The sequence below is a fragment of the Diabrotica undecimpunctata genome, chromosome 2 (genome assembly GCF_040954645.1).
Source record: "Diabrotica undecimpunctata isolate CICGRU chromosome 2, icDiaUnde3, whole genome shotgun sequence".
NCBI lineage: Eukaryota > Metazoa > Arthropoda > Insecta > Coleoptera > Chrysomelidae > Diabrotica > Diabrotica undecimpunctata.
The window spans coordinates 157,519,922-157,543,517 of record NC_092804.1 but is presented as its reverse complement, the minus strand read 5'-3'; the positions used below and the strand labels follow the sequence as shown (position 1 = coordinate 157,543,517).

At 33.2% G+C, this 23,596-nt stretch overlaps 1 protein-coding gene across 2 annotated transcripts in view; it reads right to left on the bottom strand.

Moving 5' to 3' along the window:
• The window catches only part of LOC140435127 (terminal nucleotidyltransferase 5C), a 331,588-nt gene that overhangs the window by 23,294 nt on the left and 284,698 nt on the right, over positions 1-23,596 (bottom strand). Inside the window, exon 1 of one of the 2 annotated variants that reach the window (XM_072523846.1) lies at positions 6,262-6,422. The exons of the other annotated variant lie outside the window; for it this stretch is intronic. Coding sequence (XP_072379947.1) covers positions 6,262-6,288 — 27 coding nt within the window. The 5' untranslated portion in view covers positions 6,289-6,422. Of the gene's footprint in view, positions 1-6,261; positions 6,423-23,596 lie in introns of those variants that run through there. 2 annotated transcript variants of the gene reach the window in all.

Here is a 23,596-nt window from a genome sequence, read left to right as displayed (position 1 = left end):
TAGTGTGTTACCATCAATTTTTTATCTCTGCTGTTTTCAACATCCTTTTTATCCTCTCTGTGTCAGGTCTTGCTTCTTTCCCGATATTTTTATTTCTCCATATTGTTATATTCAGGCAGCCTGCGGCTCTGTTTGCTGTATTCACTTGATCTTCCACTTCAGTTTCGAGCTTTCCGTAGCTAGATAATGTGATGCCTAGATATTTAAACTCGTATCACTTGTTCTATTATCTGACCTTCCAGCTCCAATTTACATCTTAGTAAATTTTCTGTTGTAACCATGCATTTTGTCTTTTTTGCGGAAATTAACATGTTAAATTTTCTGGCGGTTATATTAAATTGATGCAGCATATTGTAAATCATCTTCACTTTGAGAGAGTAGTATTGCGTTGTTTGCATAGCCGATTATTTTAAGTTGTTTTTGTCCCATTTGGTATCCTTTTTTAGTTACTTACTTTTTTTATTATTTCATCCATAATCAGGTTGTAATTAAACACTGCCTGGGGCGATGATTGCGGGGTAAATTGAGTAGCTCTGCGGTTACCACAGGCGGTCCCAAGCCCGGATAAAATGTGGCGGGTGATTAGGTGAATGGCAAGGTTAGCAACCTACCAATCGTAAAAACAAATACTGCTCAAAGAAACAAGGTAGTTATGGATAATGCTATCAATTAATATTTAAGAAACCATTACCATACCGTTTGTTTTTCGCCATATTTCATTAACAGTCACGATGTTTCATATTTCCGTTAAATCGTTTGAGTGTGGAGCGACATCAAACGATACGTGCCTTCTTATGGAAGAAGTCAAATTATGAGAAATCCAATAATTGCATATGGTTCGCACTGCCAAATACACATGCAAAATTGTTTACATTTGACGTATAAATATGCCCAATGATGCACGAATCTCATGATAGGTACCTGGTAGGTCGACCTGCTTTAATCATGCTGCACACAGCATCAATGTTTTCTAGGACAACATCTGTGACAGGACAACCTTCACGGAATTCATTACTGATGCTGTAGTGTTCATGCTTCGTCATCATCATCATTTGGCTCTACAACTCTATGTGAGTCTTGGCCGCGTTTACTATTTCTCTCCATTGTTGTCGGTCCTAAACAGCTATTTCCCATTGCTTTATTCCCATTTTGCGTAGATCACTGGATACTGCATCCTTCCATCTCTTTTTTGGGCAACCAACTGACCTTCTGCCATCGGACCTTTCCCAGAATGTGGCGTTCAGGAGTCTTTCGTCACTCGATCTTAGTACGTGGCCCGCCCATCTTATTTCGGTTTGTAAATCCGTTTGTCAGTTGTGGTTGAGCTTTCCTTATCGCATGTTCCAGTGTTCACGCTTGAATTATTCAAATCATCTGTGAACAGTTAATAGACCTGGTGCTTTAACACGAAAATCAAGGCGAAGTCTAGGATGCATCGGTGTTTTCTTAGACCAATTTTTTTTGAAAATTTTCATGAGAGTTCCAATTTACTTTAAATTGATTGTTTTTGAAAATGTATTGCTGATAAACGATGCGATGGATTTTAATCTGTCAATTTTGTTTACCATAAACAATGTCAAAATTTACGAATATCACTCTGCAAAGTCGAGTAACTTCCGCTAGATGGCTCTGTGCCAAATTTTTATTATAGTCCAGTCAGGTTAGACGAAAAAACGGTCTAACCTTGATTGGCGAGCTGCCCTAGTTTGAATTATTCTAACGTTTAGGAGGATGAAAAGTAGTGTAAATTTAAAATCGCGACTGAATCCAAGCGTTTTGCGTTAGCCACCATCTTGAATGTAAAAATAAAAAAGGTGAACACTTTTTGATTAATATCTCATTTTTTTTTGTGCGATCGATATTTTCCGAATTAAGGGGAAAAATAGTGAAAGAGGAATTAAAAATACTTATTAACTTTACGACATAAATGTAGGTAAACAGAAATGCATAGAATTATATTTTATACAATTTTTCTCTTTTATTTTTTTGCTAAAATTAATATTTTAGGTCGTACGTATGCGGTAAAAGCGCGAGCGTAAGACCTTGCGGAGTTTGGCGCCAAGTAAACGCCATCGTGGCCACAGAATGCAAAATCTTAAGAAAGATCATGAGGAAACATGCTGACTATCAGTCGGCATTAATCCACTAACTCTCAAACATTCCTACCATAGATAGCAGAATCCACGCTCTCTGCAAGAGATAGTCTTACGAATTATTACAAGCTCTAACATCAGAGCAAAGGAGGTGATCTTGCCACTGCCTAAGACACATACTCACCAGGCATCCCACAAAGAAAGTTTCTTTCCTTCCGGCCAAACTTCCCAACTTGGCTGGAAACTAACTTCCTAAAAACCTAGAAGCAAAATACTAACAATCTGCAAGCCAAAATTTCTCAATCAAAAGAGCCGTTCCCACATGTATAGATGGTAACATACGAAGGCACCCCTCAAAACGGCATGACTGACAACCTTGCTGACTCAAACTGACTGATTACTGCTTTTTAGCAAACCACTTGCCTTCCCAATCATTCTAGCTGTCGAGACACCCAGTATATTTGACAATGATTTGAAAACGTAAACCTATATTGTCGATGTTTATAGAAAACAAACGAAATTTTTTAATTGCCTTTTGTTTGCGAAAATATGAATACCAATTTAATTATTAAACTACACAATTCCAAATTTATTGGATTTCAAAAGAAACGAAATACACCGAAATCAAATACTGCCTACTTAATTACACAATCCTAGCCAACAATAGTTACACTTAAAAATCTAAATGAACTCGAGACTTCGACGTTGATTATCACACATCCGTTGAAATTCCGGTCAGAGATAACCGCCAGCCTTGATCTACTAAATATTTTGTGAATATCGTCAACTAAACTGTACCGAGAATAGCCAGGTTAAATAGGAAGCTTGTTATAGAGAGATTATAATTTAGAAACAAACAATACGGAAGCTGTAACGATATTTTGAACTGGTCTCGACATGAGCAGCTTCTCCATGTTCCGATAAAATATGCCATGAATCTTTAGGAATGCACAAAAATGGCAAGGGTGCAAAAATCTTCTGAAACTATCTGCTAAAATCCACTTAAAATCAAAATGCTCAAATATGAGGAGTAGTCAAATTATATATAATAATAACAAGTATTCAGACTTATCCGCTTTCGTATTGGTATATTATATATACGGGAACCAGCCACGTTTAAGGTTGATCTGCACCCTCAATTAATTTGTTTCTTATCCTAGAGATGGCTCTACTGCGGCATGCTGCTGTGGTAAAATTTTCAACTTAATTGTAGATTTCTCCATGATGACTCTGTAATATTTTTAAACCCTTTTTTTCTATTGTGACAAAACTCTACATTCAAAAATTTTCAAAAAATTCATAAGTATTGCGTAGAATTATATCTTTATGTTGTAACAAAATTAACAAAATCGTATGTTTGGTTTTACCGTTTTATACCTGGAAAAAAGTAGTTATTTTGAGTTTTTTCGAACACGAAAACATGAAGTTTGCTTAAAATTTGTCAAAATACTTCTAGTCATCACATACACCTTCTCAAACTTTTTCAAATTGTTTGAATGTGTAGTTTGTCTTTTGGGGGTGCAAATCAACCTTAACACGCCCTAATATCTCATTACAATTTATAAACTATTACATTATTGCATTATTTTGTGTTTTCAACGTAATGACTATTGTAAAATGTTGTTAATTACCGGTCTACTTCTTTCTTTACTATAGTATATTAATAAAATGGAATATCTATTATTAAGAAACGACTAAAAATATTGTACTATTAGGTCCGATAATAATACAGAAGAGTCAAACTCATTGAGATTGACTAGAACTCCACCTAGTACTTCTCACTCCACCTAGAAAAACACCAGCAAAGCAACCTAACCTCACTCCTATCGATTTTTTTGAGTGTTCATGTTTCAGCTGTGTATGTAGCAATGGGCAAAATAATGGCATTGACCATCCTTAGCTGAGTATTCCTTGTTATTATTTGGTCTTCCCATATTTTAATTAATTTAGCTCTTGCGGTTTTAATCTGTCTATGAATTCGAAATTCGTCACTTGGTGTATGTGCGGTAGACTATTATTTGCCCTATCCTTGCTCCTGTGTTGATCTGAAGTCCGAATTCTTCGCTTCCGGCTTAGACGTTCGGTGATGGCAACCATTTCAACTTCATTTGCTGCTAGTATAAGTGTGTCATCTGCGTATAGCAAGATAATGAATGTTGTATAATTATGGTGACAGTGTGCAGCATTTTCTTTGTTTTGAACGCATCTGAATATATTCTGTGTAATTTAACTTTTGCTGAGTTTTTATCATACATATTTCTTATTAGGTTAACTAGGTGCTTAGGTACTCCCATATTGTTCACTATACTCCAGAGGGGATCCTATTTTACTAAATCGAAAGCCTTTGTATAATCTACAAAACAGAGCAGCATTGGTATCTTGCTTATAATTTCAAATTTACTTACAGGTAATTTTCATGTATGGCTTTGGTATTCGCTTTCCGCTTTTCATTATTTTCTTTTTTGATAGAAGGATCTTATTTCCAAAAATATTTTTACTTTCAATAAATAAATATTTTTCAAAATTATTGAATGATCCTCAATACAGCTCTGTTACATTTGACCTTCAACTTCGCATGATGTTATATGGATTTATGATAGTTATGATAATTTAGATTTTGAATGTATTTTATTTAGTTTAGAACATGCCACAAAAATACTCTATTTTGAATATTATTTATTTAATTATTTAGTCTCTAGTTACAACATAAAACAACACAACACATAAATTGATATTCTTTTGATTTTAATCGGGATTAAGAGTATTAAAACTAAATTTCATTTGTACTATAATCAGTTTATATCCATGCGAAGCGACAGCTGAGTGTAAAGTGGCAATATACGTTGATCCGAAGAGAATTAAAGTGGATTTTATCGACAATAACAAAACGTTGGTAAATCATTAAAGTTATTTCTGATTTTTGTCCATGTTGGAAAACCATTATGCCCGTTTCATGCTAGCTTTGCGCAGATTAGTAGAACGATTATTAAACAAATTACACAAAGGTTGTCTAAACAATATTAAGGCCTTTAAATGAGACAGTCTTCAACAGCTCTCTGTGTAGTAATTCTATTTATGTCACATTTATGTAAATTTAGGCCTCTGGGAACCGACAAACCTAATTAATACAAATATCTTTTAACTTGGTTGTGGCACATTGAGTCCATTGTGGCAACATGGCGTGTTCTGTGCGTCCCGGATTTACACTTCTCTCAAAAAAAGAGCGAAAAGCAAAAAAAATTGCGGTTTTCCAAAATAAAATACGGAACTGAAACAATTTGAAATCTCATCAAAGTATGTGTTATGCGGAAGAAGTTGGAATAGACAACTTCGTGACAAGCGAAGTGAAATGATGATGTCAAATAAACTAATCATATAATGTTGATCATGTGGAAACGTTAAGTAATATAGAAAACATAATGTAGACCAAAAATAAACGGTAAATCGTACGAAAGGGTTCGTCGAAACAAGAAAGGGTAAAAATATATGAGAAATATCGTAGATTAGAATATAGGGAGTATTAGGAGTATCAGGTCATTAGGAGTATGAGGTTATCAAATGAAATAATGATCAAGATGTTGAAAATATTGAAAAAAATATATGTAAGGACATGACACATAAAAGATAAAAGAAATAACGAAGACTAGTACATAAGAGAATAAAAGGGACACACAGTTGTTAAATGAACTATTCATCAAATGTCGTGGAAAAGTTTGAAATAGGAAAAACATAGAACGAGCCCAAATGAGATACAGATGATGATCATTAAATTATAGCAAAAAGGTAGTTGTTTCTAAGACCGGCAAAAATATAAAAGGATAACGTCAGACTTTCTTGCGTAGCAGACTATTAAATTTATAAATAGGTTTGATAAATTCTCAACAAACCGATAAAAAGCCAATTAACTTCTCAAAAGTCAAACTCATATCTTGTTGACAACTAGGATCATACGATAAATTTTGAACAAACTTGAAGAAAACCTACAGACTTAAAACGTTTTAAAAAAAATATTCATATAAAAAATAACGAAAATTTTACTTACGCCTGAGAAAAACATATTTTATTAGGACATTACATTAGGAATTACGAAATAGGTTATATTTTGTGATCACTCAAAGCCCTTTTGCCTGTAAAATTACAAATACCTTATGTATTATTAATTACACACCTTATAAAGGTACTCCTTAAGTTGCATTTTTCTAAACTATCACTAGACAAACTTTTTCACAAATTTAACACTAGATTGCGCACGGACCGACGAATTGACGACGACGTTACCCTCTCCAACAGCGACTGGCAACTGACGGTAACAGCTAATAAATGTGTTTAAATACAATGGATTCTAAAAACATTGGGAGAATAAATATATCTTATCAGATAAGGGGCTCTGATGTTTTTTAGCACGTAAAAGCTTGCAAAATATATATTAAACCGCTAAATTTTAATATGTATACAAAAAATATAACAAATAAAAAATGTTTTGATGTTGAGGAACGTATTTTTTCCGGAATTTGAGTTTTGATATGAAATTCGAAATGATATAATAATCAGTTTAAAACAACATAAAAAAAGCTATCGGAAACGAGATAAACAAGTTTTAGTCGCAACATTTCACAACGTTCTCTTTATTAGCTAAATCAGATTGACGTCACGTGTAATTTTTTGAGCTATCTTAATTTCACGCCATCTGAACCACATAATGCTGTTTCGACACCAAATCATTTTATACTATTCAGAAACATTTCAGGTTAGTTGCTGATTTACCTTGAGCATTTCATTTTCGGATTTACTATTTCAAATTTATTCTCCATTAGTAATAAGTTGTTTACAGTAAATCCTTTTGATATTATTCATGTGCACTGCATATTTGTTTGACTATAATAGCCCAGTCTGGTTATACAAAAATCATCGATTTCACGGCAACATTTTTTGCAGATATCTGAAGCTTTTAAGACATAGGTGGGGGTTACTAGATGAAAGGGGGTTACTTACGAATTAAAATTGATAAATAATTTACGGATATATTTGCAAAAAAGAGTTTTTGGCACCAATTTATAAATTTTATTCATTTTTTATTAACAAAATAAAATGTTATTAAAAATTTGAACATCGAGAAATTACCGTCTTTTAAACTTGTGCGAAATTTTCTCCCCGATCGGTCAAATAGTTTAAAAGTTATTTAATTTGTTTATCTCTGAGGCTGAATATTTAAACTATTGAACTTGCTCTATTAATGATGCTAGACACATTTAGCAAATTTCATGGGATTCTTTAAGACTTAAACTATCTCAGAAGTTAAATGCATATTGCGTTTTCATCGAAATTATTTACAAAATAAACGATTGAAAAAGGGGTATGTATTTACTTATAAACAATTGTAATAACTTCTATATTTTTCAAGCTACATACATGTATGTAAAACCATTGGATACCTGGTAAAAAAACTCACATTAAAAAAAAACCATCTATGACCAATAGGAACGAAGTTAGGGACCAGTTTTAAAGAAATCATATCCCCATTGTTTATAAACATTAAGAAGTAAAATTTGCACAAATTTTGAATGAAAATCTAAACTTTATATTGAAACTTATAGCTATAAAATTCTTACAGCCCTTCGAAACGAAGGTACTTTTGAAAGATCGACATAGGAAAGTGGAGAGAATAACTGTTTCAGCTCAGCTTTTTTCGAGATCGGAACTTCAAATTGAAACATGTAGGAAAAATTTACATTATCTCTATAATTTATTACTGATTTTGACATTTTCTCTTTTTAAGTGCCAGTTAGTGATATATAATGCTCTGCAGTTCCAGAAGACCTCACAGACTTTTTCCATAACTGTCTTACTACAACAAATTTCCAGTAGGATGGCAGATGCTACGAACAAAGTTAAGGAATCGCAATGAAAAATCCATTGAGCTCGGTTACTGCACAGTTTTTCATGGAAAAATTCTAACAACAAACACTTCAACCAGAAGATAAAGAGTTGTTGTGTTAGTTATGTTACATGGATGACATCCTTTATCCACTTGATATATAACAACAAATATATTGTAATTTTCGATGTTTTCGCAGAACGAAAATCCAACGTCAAATTAGATCTGGGTATACCGAAAAATAACACCTAGCGTTATTTGAACCTGAATATTTTTGGAAGAAGTATTGGAACATAAAGAGAAATGAGGTGAAAAAGTAAAGTTTTTAAACTCTGTATTAATAATTTTACATATTTATTTATCTTCCAAATCTAAATTAAACAATCTTCAAATCATCGAAGACGATACAAGAAAGTTTAAGATTGGCCAACAATCCAAAAGAATCGTCCACTCCAGGAATGTATCGTATTTTCTGTAGTTGTGGTTCAGTGTACATAAAAACAACAAAACATAGTAGAAATACTTGGCTTTGATTAAACACACGTGAAACTGTCGTCTTGGTGACACCAATAAAGAAATATAGGTGCTTACAGTGAAACAGTATGTGGAACTAACATGTTACTAATAAAAAAACCTCTCCAAAGCACATATACCGATTCAGACCAACCGACCAGGGAGTACATGATGGTTAAAATTACGCATATAATCATCATCATCATCATCAATTTACGACAAGAGATTACGTCTGCTCCCAGATCACTTTTGATAATGTTTGTCGAATTTAACAACAAACCGCCAGGAAAAAAGATTTCAAGAGCCTACAATGTAGCAAAATATATCGTATCTTACGTACATTTTCCTTGCCTACAACTATTCCTTTGCTTGGTTTTTTCGGTCGTTAAGCCAATTGGCGTATCTTTGATTGTCTGCAAAAGAACTCTTGGCAAATACTTTCATTTCAAACATTAAATAGCATACATATCCAAACAGTTATAGTTATTTTAATTTTATTTATATATACTCAAATAGTTGCAATTAGTTATTATCTAAACGTTTGCGTCAGATATAACTTTCGGGAATCATTTACCAAGTAGTGGTTTAATAACAAAAGGTAGGCGATCTATCAACTACTACATGAATTTTGCAAACAATGGCTATGACGTACAAATACGATAATTTTATTCATGACGTCCCAGTGATTATTGCTTTTCTGCAAACCAAAATTAAGTATAGGTGGTGGCTGTATTTGTTTGCGAGCTTTATTGTTATTGATTTATAAATATATGGAGTGCGTTGTTCTAGATTGCGTTAATGGTTACTTTATATAATATTTTTATAATTTATATTAGTCATAATAATTCATTGTTTCTGAAGAATTCGCAACAATATGCTCGCGATAAAACCAAAAATTATTGCAAATTGGGAAATTGAGACGATTTTCTTGTGGTATTTTAATTATATAGTTTAATTATTAAATTCATTTTAATTTAATTATTCTAAACTGCTTCGGTCCTGTAATACCAAAAGTTATAACTTCTGTTCGAATTTTACAACTGTAGTTAATTCACATTGCAGCATGAAAAAAAAAAAAAATAAGGACTATCTAATAACTTGATTAAATTTAATTTTTATGGAAAACACTCTAAAACGAACATTTATTTTTCCAGTTTCCCACATTACGATATAATTCATTTACTGTCAAAAACATGGCATGATCGATATTTTTAAATGATAAAATTTATATGGCATATGATATTTAATTTGAAAGCTCTTGTTTTTGCACAGTATGTTTATAGATTGATTAATAAATTGTTCTGAAATTGATTTCCAGTGAATAATAACTAATAAAAGGATGGGAATATTCCCCAGAAGGAATAATAGGGTTAATTTAAGATGGGTTTTTTGTATTGCAAAATGGTCGCCGTGTTAATTGAACGGCAATGACGGTTACGCGTGTATGTCGCGTATGGACAAATGAAGGTAGATGAACCCGAAGAAGACCAACTGGTCAACCGGGGCATACCACAGAGGGTCAAGATAGGCGCTTTAGACTACTGGCTGTGTGAGACCGTTTTGCTACTCTGCATCAAATCGCTGAGCAATGGTTTGGAGTAGAAGGTTACTATGCGTACACTATACCGTCGCATTCGAGCCTTTGGACTCATTCGGCCCACGACCAGTGCTTCCTTTGACTGCGGATCACTGTCATCAACGTTTGAATTGGTGAAAAGAAAGGCAGCATTGCAGCAAGAAAACTTGCGTCCCCATATTGCTCGTTAAACTATAGATTTTCTCCAACAATCTGGCGTTAATGTTTTGCCGTGGCCACCCCGTTCACCGGATTTACATCCTATCGAACATGTGTGGGATATAATGGCACAGTATGACAGGTAATGATACTGTTGTAAGACTTTATTATTCAATGCCTACTCTTGAATAAATAAAAAAATTTAAAGTATGTGTTAAATCCATAATCCAAACAGAAATTCGATATCACAGTATCTACTCACTATGCAAGAGAAATACGGAAATACATCGTTTCTAGAAAAATGAGTAGACCGATAGGGTTTTATTGAATTGCCAGACAGATCACTTATTTTCATGGGATTGTTTATAATCCAAAGTTTTCTTGAATATACCAAGAGATATTGTAAACCTAGGCAGCTAGATTAATGATAACCATAATCTTGATTTAGAAATCATAGATTGAATTGATATAATCAGATCCAACTTTTTAAAAATGTGTAGCCTCCTATCTAGCTACAGTATCTCGGACATGTGATGCGGGGTGAGAAGTATGGCATTCTGCGACTCATAATGCAAGGAAAGATAGATGGCAGAAGAAGCATCGGAAGAAGACGAATTTCATGGCTCAAGAACCTGAAAGAATGGTTTGGATGCAGCTCAAAACAACTATTTAAAGCTACTGCCTCAAAAATTAAAATAGCTATGATGATTGCCAACCTCCGTAGTGAAGATGGCACCTGAAGAAGAAGAAGAAGCCTCCTAAGCAAAAGCTTGCCCGATATCCAAATAAGATATAATTTTGTGAAATGCTACATATCTGCCACACTAAGGTTAAAGCATGGATTTTAAAAGTAAGCAGCCTGAATAGACTCCATGCACGTGAAATGTGGGTATATCAAATATTGTGAATTCGTTAGACGTTAGTGAATATTTTGAACAAAGTGAGTTTGCAGAGCTGCCTTACAATAATCCTTTTATCGTCTTAAATGCACTATATATTTTGTTTCTGATTTTAATGATAAATTCGTTATTATTGTAGAGTACTTTCACTATTTTTATTAGATTTTTACTAGATAGATATTACTTTTCATAGTTTAGTTCTAATTAAGCTTTAAGTTTTCGTTAAACCTGTCTCTATTATGTCTTAAAAGCCCCAGGGTTAGAAGAACATTCATATACTAGATTCTACGCATTAGAGTGTCATTAAAAAACTTTTTAATACTATTTTTTACCAATGCCTTCTTAATTAAGTGTATTTAGACTCATATATTATATATAAAGGAGTCACTGATGTATGTAAACTTAATTGTGACAATCGTGTGACATAAAAACTTTTTTCACATAATGTTAAAAAATGTATATAAGCGCCAAAATTGATGATTCAATATCACGTCTACCATACATTTATTGTTAACAGACATTTTTGAACAACTGCCAACTTGGCACCCATATCTCGAACACAAGTTACTGCAAAAATATCAAGTAGGATACGTACACGGTAAAACTGAAAATGGCGAGAAGCCATTTCTGTCCGAAGTAAAAAATGGGTTTTTGATTCTTGATATGTTAGTTGCAGTTTATTTAACAATATAGTTTGAACTCGTATTTTTGAACACTTTATGTGTTTTAAAAGCAAGTACGTTAAAAAATATAGACGAAGTAAAACATAATGGTAAACTGTTAAATTTTAAATGTTGATTCTTTAAGATAAGAAGATTAAAACAATAATTACGTGTAATTGATTAGAGTAGTGCTAGTTTACCTCATCACAAATCATAAATAAAAATGATTTATAAAAGATGCTTCCTTGGCGGCAAAGAGCTACATGGAAGGTTAAGTCTATTAGCTATTAGACCTTTTAAAAAGAGTCCGGATATAAAATGTATTATAGGATTAGAGGGCCACAATATATCAGTGCAATAGGCCAAAAGCCACATCATTGAACATATGTAAGCTGCTTCCTTAAAATTTCATTAGACAGTACCGAGAGCAGCCATTATGAAAAGCTAGACAAGCGCTTTTAAACAAGTGGCTATTAATTATGTTCTTAAAGTCATCCAGCAAATGGATTTCATGCTGGTTAATAGGGGATTTATAAATTATATGCTGTCAGTGAAAACATATCCAGGAACTGATATTAATCCACTCGTTTTCACAATACAAATTCAGGAAATAAATATTAAAAAATACGACAGAGGGCTTTTAAAGAACGAGATCTGGGCAATATAGGGGAAGAACTTAAAGTACTCATAAAGTCAATAAGAAACAGTGTTTGGTATGAGAGACCCAATAAGACGACTTATTTCCTGGTTGCATATCATAAGAACTTGGTTCAATATGTCAACCGCAGGCCTATTTGGAGCAGCTGTAGACAAAGTTAAAATTGTTCAGATGATTGACAATATTCGGAACGGATAAGCACTGCAAGAAGAAGATGATATGCATCGTCTGCATATCATAAAATGTTTTTTCCCATTTTACTCAATTTTCTTGCTTCTTTCAATGCATTTGCTTGACACGCTCCATATCCAATCGGAATTATGTGAGTAAGTTCCTCTTTATCTTCACTTGGATTTGGTATACTTGCAGTTACTGGTCGTATTTGTTAACTTTTTATTTAACAATGATTTACTAGTATTACTAGATCCCTACTAAGAACCTCCTGGTTAGACGCAGATGTAGAAATGACTACCAGATGTAAGAAAATAGGCAGCAGGGCTACGAGCTCAAATCTTATAAAAATTAACCTGGTATGAGACTGTCGCCATTCGAATCTTCTTCTTCTCATTGCGCCGTCTCCTTTCGAAGGTTGGCGATCCAAATGGCAATTGTAGTTTTGGAAACTGCTGCGCGAAAGATCTCTGCGGATGAGCGGTCGAACCATCTCCTCAGGTCTTTCAGCCACGAGTTCTGGCGTCTTCCTACTAATCTTTTACCCTGTACTTTTCCTTCCAGTATAACTTGAACTAATTCATATCTTTCGCCTCTCAACACATGACCCAAGTATTGCATTTTCCTCTCTTTGATTATTGTTAGTAATTCTTTTTGTTTACACATGCGACGAAGTACCTCAACATTAGTAACTCTTTGTACCCATGGAATCCTCAACATTCGTCTGTATATATACATCTCAAAGGCATCTATTCTTTTTTCTATTTCAGAGTCCATTGTCCAACTTTCACAGCCATACAGTATGACAGAAAAAAACGTAACATCTGATCATTCCGATTCTAAGCTGTAGACTAAGGTCTTGATTTAAAATGTTGTCATGCTCATGAATGTTTTCCTTGCTTGTTCGATTCTTGATAGGATTTCTTTTTTTGGATTACACTGACTATTGATATTTGTTCCCAAATATTTTATGGAATTTACCTGTTCTTCAACCATTCGAATCATCATCATCATTCAATCTTCGCTTATCCACTGCTGGACATAGATCTCCCTCATAATTTTCCATCTATTTCGATCTTGTGCCTCTTGCATCCAATTCCTATGACAACGTTTTAGATCGTCAGTCCAACGTGTTGGTGAACGACCTCTGCTTCGGTAGGCATCATCTCTTGGTCTCAATTCCAGTATCCGCTTTGTCCATCTATTATCTGTCATTCGAGCCGCGTGACCTGCCCAGTTCCATTCGAATAGTCTTGATCAAATTTGGAAGTCTGGAATAACTTTTTAACAGATCTGATCAAGACATGAGCAGACCTGTTGGAAAGCTGTGCCAGACCTGATCAGAGACTGTTTGAATCAAAACTAGAATCAGAACTCATACGTCACGATCAGACGAGCCGTTGTAGCTGCACCAAAAAAAGGTCCAAAAATGAGCAGCTTCATTAGCTTGGCGATTTCCCATCGTAATTTTTATAAAAGTTACGCTCCTAGCCTTCCCACCTATTGACTGAAATAGTTGTGTAGAAGAGGAATAAGTATCCTTTCTACTTGCTTACCCATTTACCCATTAACTAGCGCTATATTCTGGTTTAGAAGCAGTTTTTCTTCAGAACGTATGTCAATAAATACCAGGCATGACATTATTCTATATGCTCTTAAAAGTAACCAGTTTATTGGATGTATATTTGGTAATATGAATAAGCAACACTGCGTAATGATAAACAGTGAGTGTATTTGGTGAATCAAGTATATTTGGGTTAAAATTGTATTATATGTTTACATTTATTTTGTAAAGCGTTTTTCTAAAGCTGTCATAGTTTTACTTCTTTTATTATTTTAAGTAATTAGTTAACCACATTTTATTTTAAATATGAACTGTATGCACTGTTTTTACTAGTTGTTAGTTTATTGGTAGTTGTATTACTAATTTGACTTGATTGCACATGTTTTAAATAACCTCCGATAAACAGTGTGGGACTTAAGATAAGCTATTACAATAAATAATATTATCAGTTGGTGTAATAAATTATTTTTATTACTTCTTTTGTTATATAATTGATTATAATTTATTTTACACATATTTTTATTGTATTTTATGCTTGTATCAGTAGAAGTCGAAAAACAGACTAAATAATAATATGCAAACTCATAGTAAAACATAGGTTTTACACGAGCTTGATCTTTATGCCGTATGAATGAGCATAATCTAACAATATGTCATATCAGCGAATTAAACAAATTTAAAAAAATAATAAGGACCATTTCAGTTTTTGACTTGGTTTACAAATCTCATACAAAGTGTGTAAAAAATAAAAATCAGTTATGTTTGATTTTTGGAAGGTGATCTACGGCACAAATCGAGTATTTAGGCCACAAACTTAAGAAATGTAGGAATGATTAAACCAGTAAAATGAAAAGACGAATAAAATTAGCTTAGGCGGTTTTTGGTAAACTGAGCTATTGACGGATATGTCTAAAATAGGGAGGCTATTGAACAATGCGTAGTCCTAATGTTGACACCTGAAATGTTATGATGCAGAATGCAGAAACTTTTAACACTTGGTAGAGTTCCATTTGAGTTGCAAATGTAATTATGTACAACTAAAATAGGGATTGAAGATGCTGTAGAAGCGATAGCACAATTGAAGTGGCACCAGGCTTGATACGTAGGGGCGGGGGGAACTGACACTAGATGGATTGAATGTACATCAAGCTACATCATAGATTTAAGTCATATAGAGGTAGGTGTAGATCTGCAGCACGGGGAATATAATACAAAGAGCATACTAACAAACTGAATTTACATAGTACAACATAGGAAGCACTGGAGACATCTTGTTGGTGGCTGATAGAGGCTTTGTGATGATTATATTAATTTTTATATTATTCAGGCTAAATCAATTCCCAGAAAGATTTAATAACTGTAATAACAAACTGATTAAGAGTGTATTTAATATTTCAAAGATCATAAAAATGCTTACTTTTGTAGCGCCTTGTACACTACAATCTTTCATGGCTCTTCTAGCTTGCTGTTTCATTTTTATTTTCTTAAAAATAAACACTTGAACACTAAATAACACAAAATATAGACATTTTAAAAATATTTTAGATAAAATGATTCTATATATTGTTTGTTTATATCTGTTCACTAATTTTATACGACACAAAAGGCACTATCTCTGAAATTAGTCACCATAAATACTTTCTTTACGCCCTAATGATACCGTATCCGCACACAACAACTAAGTCTCATACTCGAGTCTCTTCCTTTATATATGATTAAATACTCACCGAATGTTCTTTTGGCTATTAGAATTTTCTAGAATATTCGTTTAAAATTTTAATAGAATATTAGATATATATATATATATATATATATATATATATATATATATATATATATATATATATATATATATATATATATATATATATATATAGTTTCAGTTGTTTTCCGGACTCCGCGTTAAATAGTTTTAGTTTTTTGAAAAACCATTGTTTTGGCGACGTTTCGGTAAGGTCACACTTGCCATTGTTAAGTCAGATTAGTTTTGCTTCTTCTTGATGTTCCAGGAGAACAGTTCTCCTGGAACATCATTTGGTATTTTATCTCTTAAGTTTCAATGCAATAACTATTCTCTTTAACAACATTACAAATCAGGTGGGATACCTACAGAATGGCTGCTATCGACTTTTGTTCCCCTAACAAAAACCAAGAATTCCAAATACTGTAATGACTCTAGATTAATCAACTTAATATCACAATTATTAGAAAATATTTTTAAAGGTTATACATGCGAGAACATTCAGAAAGTGGGAAGTACATATCAGTAATAGACAGTTTGGCTTTCGTAATGGCTTCCGAACAGTAGAATCCCTGTATAGTTTTACAACTCTTGCTCAAAAATGTCGACACCAACAAAAAGATCTTTTCGTTGCATTTATAGACTATGAGAAATCTTTCGAAGGTGCAAATTTCAACATAACGTTCGAAATGTGTAAAACGAAAAGAACACGACAAAAATGATACCAACATAGTAAGAAATTTCAATTGGAACCAACAGGCTGTGGTAACATTAGATGGAAATAACATGGATGCACAACATATAAGTAGAGGTGTGAGAAAAGACTGTGTACTTTCATCATTATTACTTAATATATACTACGAAGAGTTATTCACACAGTTACTTGAAAACTGTATGGAAAGGATCACATAAACAGTTTTGTTTAATAATAAACACAAAGAAAACAAAAACCATGATCAACAGTAGGAGGGGTGAAGTCAACAAGGATCCGGATAAAAAAAGAAGATATTGAACAAAATGAAGTACTTATGAGTTTCTATTACTGAAGATCTAAATGGTGCGAAAGCTTGTACTGTTAATGTTGACTAGCTAAAAAAGCTGGAAGCTTTCGAGATGTGGCGTTATAGAAGAGTTTTAAAAATACCATGGACCCATCATATTACGAACAAAATGGTGTTGCACCGAATGGGAAGAGACAGAGAACTTTTGGCCACCATTAAAAGGAGAAAGACAACATATTTGGGGTACATACTTACAAATGAGAATTATGAGTTGTTGAGCTGATTATGAAGGGTAAAATCGAAAGAAAAAGGGGTCCTGGTAGAGGACAAATATCCTGGCTGAAAAACATTTGCGACTGGACTAGACTAAACACACAGACCTTTTGTGGAGTCGGCACTAGAAGAAGAAGAAGAAGGTTTTATCAAAAAATGATCTTAGGGCTAATATTTCTGAGTCCTAACTCTTTTTTCTGTTTCTGCTATATCTGCTCTCGTTTCTATCGCACATGTCATTATTGATCTTAAACACGAGTTATATGCATGTTCTCTTCCATCTAACCTCATCCTGATTCTTACAGATAAAATTACTTAGAAATCCTGATAGATAGCTGCTTTATTTATTTCTTTTCTGACATTCTGTTTAAGTTAGATATTTCCTCTCTCAGATACTTGAATCTCAAGATTTGTTCAATTATTTGGTCTTTAATTACTATTTTGTATAATTTGGGCTCTCTTGCTGGTACTTAAGATATCGTCTTATACGTGAATCTTTCTGATGGAGATAGGTAATATACGTTGAGGTAAGTGTGGCAACTGCGCTTTATTTACAAGTTATTGCAATGTAGTTAAAAACCTTTGAAAAATTTTATTGTGGGCTAGACCTCCGAACAACGAAAAAGTATTATTCTAAAAGTAGTTAAAAACACAAATAAATAATTAATTTTAAGAAATTGAACAAACTATCGCATCAGTGATGTTTTCTTAATAAATTTGACATTTACTAATATATAAAATTAGAGATGGGAACAACAATTATATAATTTTTAATCAAAAAATGACATCAGAAGGCAAAATGACTCTTATTTATAAATAATTTACTTAAAAACCCAAGTGTTTACAAAAAATAGCCACAGTCGTTAATTAACAACAGTAAAATTTCATATTCTAAGGTGCCGATTATCGAGTTATAAATCACATTGTAGGCTATCGCTTAATGTGGTAGGATATTGGCATAAACTCGAGAAAGCGCAGTTGTCACACTTACCTCAACGTATATTACCTACGTCTAGCTAAAAGATTTACGTACTGTATGTAGATATGTTTATATTGTATGTTTCATTTACAGTTTTTAATGTTTGTGTCATTCGTTGTAAGTTATCTTCATTATCTTAAATCAGGATTGTGCCATTTGTACAACAAATAATTTTTTCCATTGCTAAGGTGAAGAGTAGTGGACTTCAGCTCCTTGCTGGATTCCTGAGTTTATATCTACTTCGGATGAAAATTCCTTAGCGGCTTTAACCTTCATATTTTTGTTAGTCTAATTATCTTTATCATTCTGTTAGATTGGCTTTTTCTTTTATTAATTAATTATATATTCTTTCTAATCTGATACAGTAAAAGGTTTTTGGTAAAATCTACCAAGCACATATAACCAGGTTTCTTATATTCCAATGCTTTCTAATTGATTTGTCTTGCTATGAATATAGTCTCTCAACCTCATAGTTATTATTTAAGAGTAGTATTGAGCAAAGTGATGATACGATTATTGAACGGATTTTTACTATTTTCTTACCAATGAAACACTAAACATTGTAAACAAACGTGTTCTCGAAGTTTACTGTGGATGAGTGCTGAGTCTAGTGTACAAAGATCACGAGTTTTTGAGAAATGTATGGTTTTCGAACGAAAATTATATTCACTTTAAAGATGAGAACTAGCATCCAGTTATTGTTAACCAAAAGCATTATAGAAAGAACACTATTACACCTTTTGTTACAAATCTTCCAACTTTTTCCGCTCACGAAATCTGCAGATACATAGGTAATTGTTTCAACAAGATGGCGCAACAAGTTATACAGGTATACGCTCCCCAGTCTTACTTCACAAATATTTGAAAACATAATAATTTTATGTAGAACAGACTTCCGAGTACCCAGATCACCCACCTGATCCATACACTTGTGACGCACTGAAGGAATCAGTATTTAGTTCAACAGTTCCCCAGCAGATATTGGAGAACTATAACAAAAGATAATAACCTGTTTTCAACAACAGCAGCAACCACTATTTATAAATAATGTGTTAAATAATCTGCAAACTTGTTATGAAACTTATTTGCTCCACAATTATGTAAATTAAAAAATAAATTCAATGATTCTATAGAAAAAAATCTTTAAAAGTAAAAAATGCTTACTTTTTTAATGCCTTTTATACTACGTTCCTTCATGACTCTTCTTATATTTATACTATTTATATTTTCTTAAAAATAAACACTTTTAACAAATAATACCACTAATTTTATGTCTTTTAAGATTAATAATATTTGTTTATAGTTTTTCACTAATTTTATACGATACTGTAAATACGACACAAAAGACACTATCTCAGAAATTAATCGCGATAAAAATTAACAATGGTTTTTACGCCGTAATGAACACACGACTATGCCCGGCGCTGAGGGTCTCCCGTTTATATACCTACAATTCCAATAGCCGTCGAATATTCTAGAAGCTTCGTTTAGAATTTTCTTTTGTATTTCCGGATTTTGCTAGAATATTCGTTTAAAATTTATAAACACACACACACATATATATATATATATATATATATATATATATATATATATATATATATATACATGTATACATAAACAGGGTGAGTTTTAAGTATGGAACATATTTTAGGGTTTGTAAAACGGTCGATCGTATGTAAATATAAGTATGTAAAGATAAGGAAATTTTACACAAATCACCTTATACATTTTTTATTTGTAAAATCCTTAAAAAATACTGAATGTTTTCTTTTTTATATAATATTTTCTACGCCCTAAATGATATAATTTCAGAGTTGCTAAACTTATATCAGGTAAGAAAATAGATATGTAAAGATTTATGTGATTTCAACAACGACTTTGGCATTTAATAAACTATTATTGTTGGTGTTTATTGAAAGTCACAACGGACTGTTTGTTTATATTATAAAAAAGCACGAATTGAGATTTTAATGATATTAGGATATAGACGGACGAGAATTAAAGATATATTAAGACCGTTAAAGAAAAAAAATTAAATGCAGAAGAAAAGGGCAGATAATAGAAGAAATATTAAGACTCATGAACAAAAGAAGAGAAAATCAGACAAAAGATAAGACAAGCTAAAAGACAATTTCATAGTAAAGAATGTAAGAAAATCAAATAATATGAACAGAAACAGGATACATTTTATCTGAACAAGAAATTAAAAGAGATCGCCGGAATCAAACGGAAACAACTATCCCAAAGTTTAGAAAACAAAAACTGACACAGAATAATAGAAATCAATAAACTTAAAAAGAATGGAAAAACTACATTTCTGAATTATTTGAAGATGAAAGAGAAGAACACTATACACTGATTGCTAGAACAGGCCCATCTATAATAGAAAGTGAGATTACATGGGCAAAACAAAGGGAAAAGTACTTGGGCCTCGATGAAGTACATTCTGAAATAACAAAGTTTTTGGGAGCAAAAGGAATTAAAGCACTGTGTGGTCTCTTCATCAGAATTTATGATACTGAGATATTACGAATTGATTGGCTTAAGTCGAAATTTGTCACAATACCCAAGAAATGTGCAAAAACATGCATTGTCACGTTTTGAAGATCTTCCTGTGAGTAATACATAGCAGAATATACACGATGTTAGAGGAGCGACTTAGCAATAGTTTTTACAATTTGGATTTAGGAGTGGATTGGGTACGAGAAAAGCCTTGTTCAGTATACAAGAATTGATACAAAGATGCAGAGATATAAATCAAAATGTATAGAACTGTGCAGATCTAGATTTTGGACAAGATCCGACATAATAAAATGCTAGAAATATTGAAAACAGCTGGACCGAACGATAAAGACTTACGAATTATTTAAAGTTGAACAAAAACTGTCACCTTAACTCTTTAACTTTTATTCAGAGGAAATATTTAAGGAAGCCTTAATGGGACAACAGAAGGTATTATTGCTAACGGTGTAACCGTAAACAATATTCTATATGACGACGACACCTTAGTGCTGACTAATTGCGAAGAAGACCTTCAAAATCTAATGAACAAAACCTTACGATCCAAACAGACAAAATTTTTTAAATATTATGTTTTGCAATACGGCAACTTTTATTATTTACGGAAACGTAAATCGTTATAATTTTAGATACTGGTCACGTAACAACCCTCGTTGTATGGCTGAAATAATAGGTGATAAAGTAATTGGACCCTTTTTCATTAAAGGAAACTTAATGGTCTAGCGTATTCAAATTTATTGGAATAAAATTAAAATTTTTATCTGAATAGGTTTGGGTTATTTGTAAACAGAAGTACGTATTTTTCATTGAATTTTTAATGTAGAAATTTGCGGGTGAGTTTAGAAAATACTAAAATACTGTGTTACCCAGAAGATGGAACACAAGGCGTAAATTTATCGAATGAATCCCGCGATCGCCCGATATGAATCCTCTAAACTATTTCCTATGGGATGAATTAAAAAAACAATTTTTATGAAAAAAACTTGACATTATCCAGGGACCAAAAGAAAGGATTACAGTAGAGATAAGACGAATTGAGTAGTTAGGCATGTTGTAACATATATTACATAGTTTCAAAGATCGCAAAGCTTGTTGTATCGAAGTAATGGGAATTTTGAGCATCTGGTGTCACCACCTTCTTCTTCTTCTTAAAGTGCCCTCTCCTCAATGGAGGTTGGCTACTCCAATTTTAAACTCTTCTCTATCTTCAGCTGTTCTTATTAGCTGTTCAAAATTTAGCCCTGTCCATTGTCGGATGTTTCTGAGCCACGATAGTCTTTTCCTTCCTAGGCCTCTCTTTCCCTCGATTTTTCCTTTCACTATAAGTTGGGCATATTGGTACTTATTATTTCTCAGTATGTGGCCTAGGTATGATGTTTTTCTAACTTTTACTGTGTTAAAAAGTTCTCTTTCCTTGCCTATTCAATGCAGCACTTCTTCGTTTGAGGTATGCGATGTCCATGAAATTTTGAGTATTCTCCGGTAGATCCACATTTCAAAGGCCTTCAATTTATTTACGGTTGATGTTTTAAGGGTACACGTTTCAACTGCATATAGAAGAGTCGACCAGACGTAGCATTTTGATAAACGTAGTCGAATTTCGAGTTTTATTCGAGAATCACAAAGCAGTTTTTTTATATTTTCGAAAGATTTTCTGGCCTGCTCTATTCTCGATCTTATTTCTAGATCAGGATTTAGGCTGCTATCGATCCAAGATCCCAGGTACTTAAATCTATTGACCTGTTCTAAAATACCACCAGTTCACCACCTTATAACTTTTAAATGTGTATATTCTATTAACACAACATAAATATATAAATATTTGTCTTGTACGCGCCAGGACTTTGATGAACATTTTACTGCACCAGTTTTGTTCAACATTTCTACTAAAGTACTGAAAATAAATAAAAATGTGGACGAAATGCAAAATGATATTATGTCTAATGTTATTAGGATATGTGTATTTATTTGTAGAGCTACAGCTTTCTACGTCTCACATTGACGGAAAAAATTACCTGAGAATGATCAATGAGGGATCAATTTGCCAGAATGATGGTCAAACTCCAGTACAATTCAGAGTTCTTTACCAATATTGCCTTTCTTTTCCCTATCTTTTGGTACTAAGAGTACTACTGGTCGTAATAATAATTTCGTCTTCTTCATTGTCCGTTTCTTGAAGTTAGATATTAAATTCTTATTCTTTATGTGGTGGTGGAGCGTCTTAACATACTCGATCATGGTAGCCAACTTTGGACTAAGGATGGCTCAACACCAAGTATCAGGTGACACTTAGGTTTTACTAGCCTGTCCCTGACATGGCGGGTTCTGCCGTGGTTAATCATCCATTCCCTAGCTTCATATGGGATAATACTAAGAATAAATAAACAAAGCAGCCTCAGTTACGCCATCTTCCACGCGCTACCTGGAACGAGACAGGGAGGCTCCTTGCTGACAGTCTGTGGATGAATGAAGTGCTTCGGAAGTGACGCCGGCCTTACACTGGCCATTCCGCTTCCGGATCGCTGAATGACAGAGGAGGATCTGGTTGAGCAGATAGGCGTTCGGCGTAGACTCGGCGATAAGAGGGTATTTTAAAGTACCTCGAGAACTATCGCCGGGAGTACAAAGAACGAATCCTCCACTAAGGTCAGTCAGACGGCGTCCTGGATTGAGATGTCTTTTGAAGATTCCAGACCTCCCCTTTATAAAGACGAAAAAAAGTCGCAGTTACTCAGAAACTATGTAACTGGATCTCTTTACAGGTCATACTTTCAAAGATGTAAAAATACTACCTAAAAGTCTTCAGCTAAACCGCGATGAAGCTCAGCAAATACCGAAAAGGATTCAGCAAGTGCGCAGTATTGATGCAGCAAGGAAACGGTGTAAGTTTCAGTTAAAACAAGGCTTTA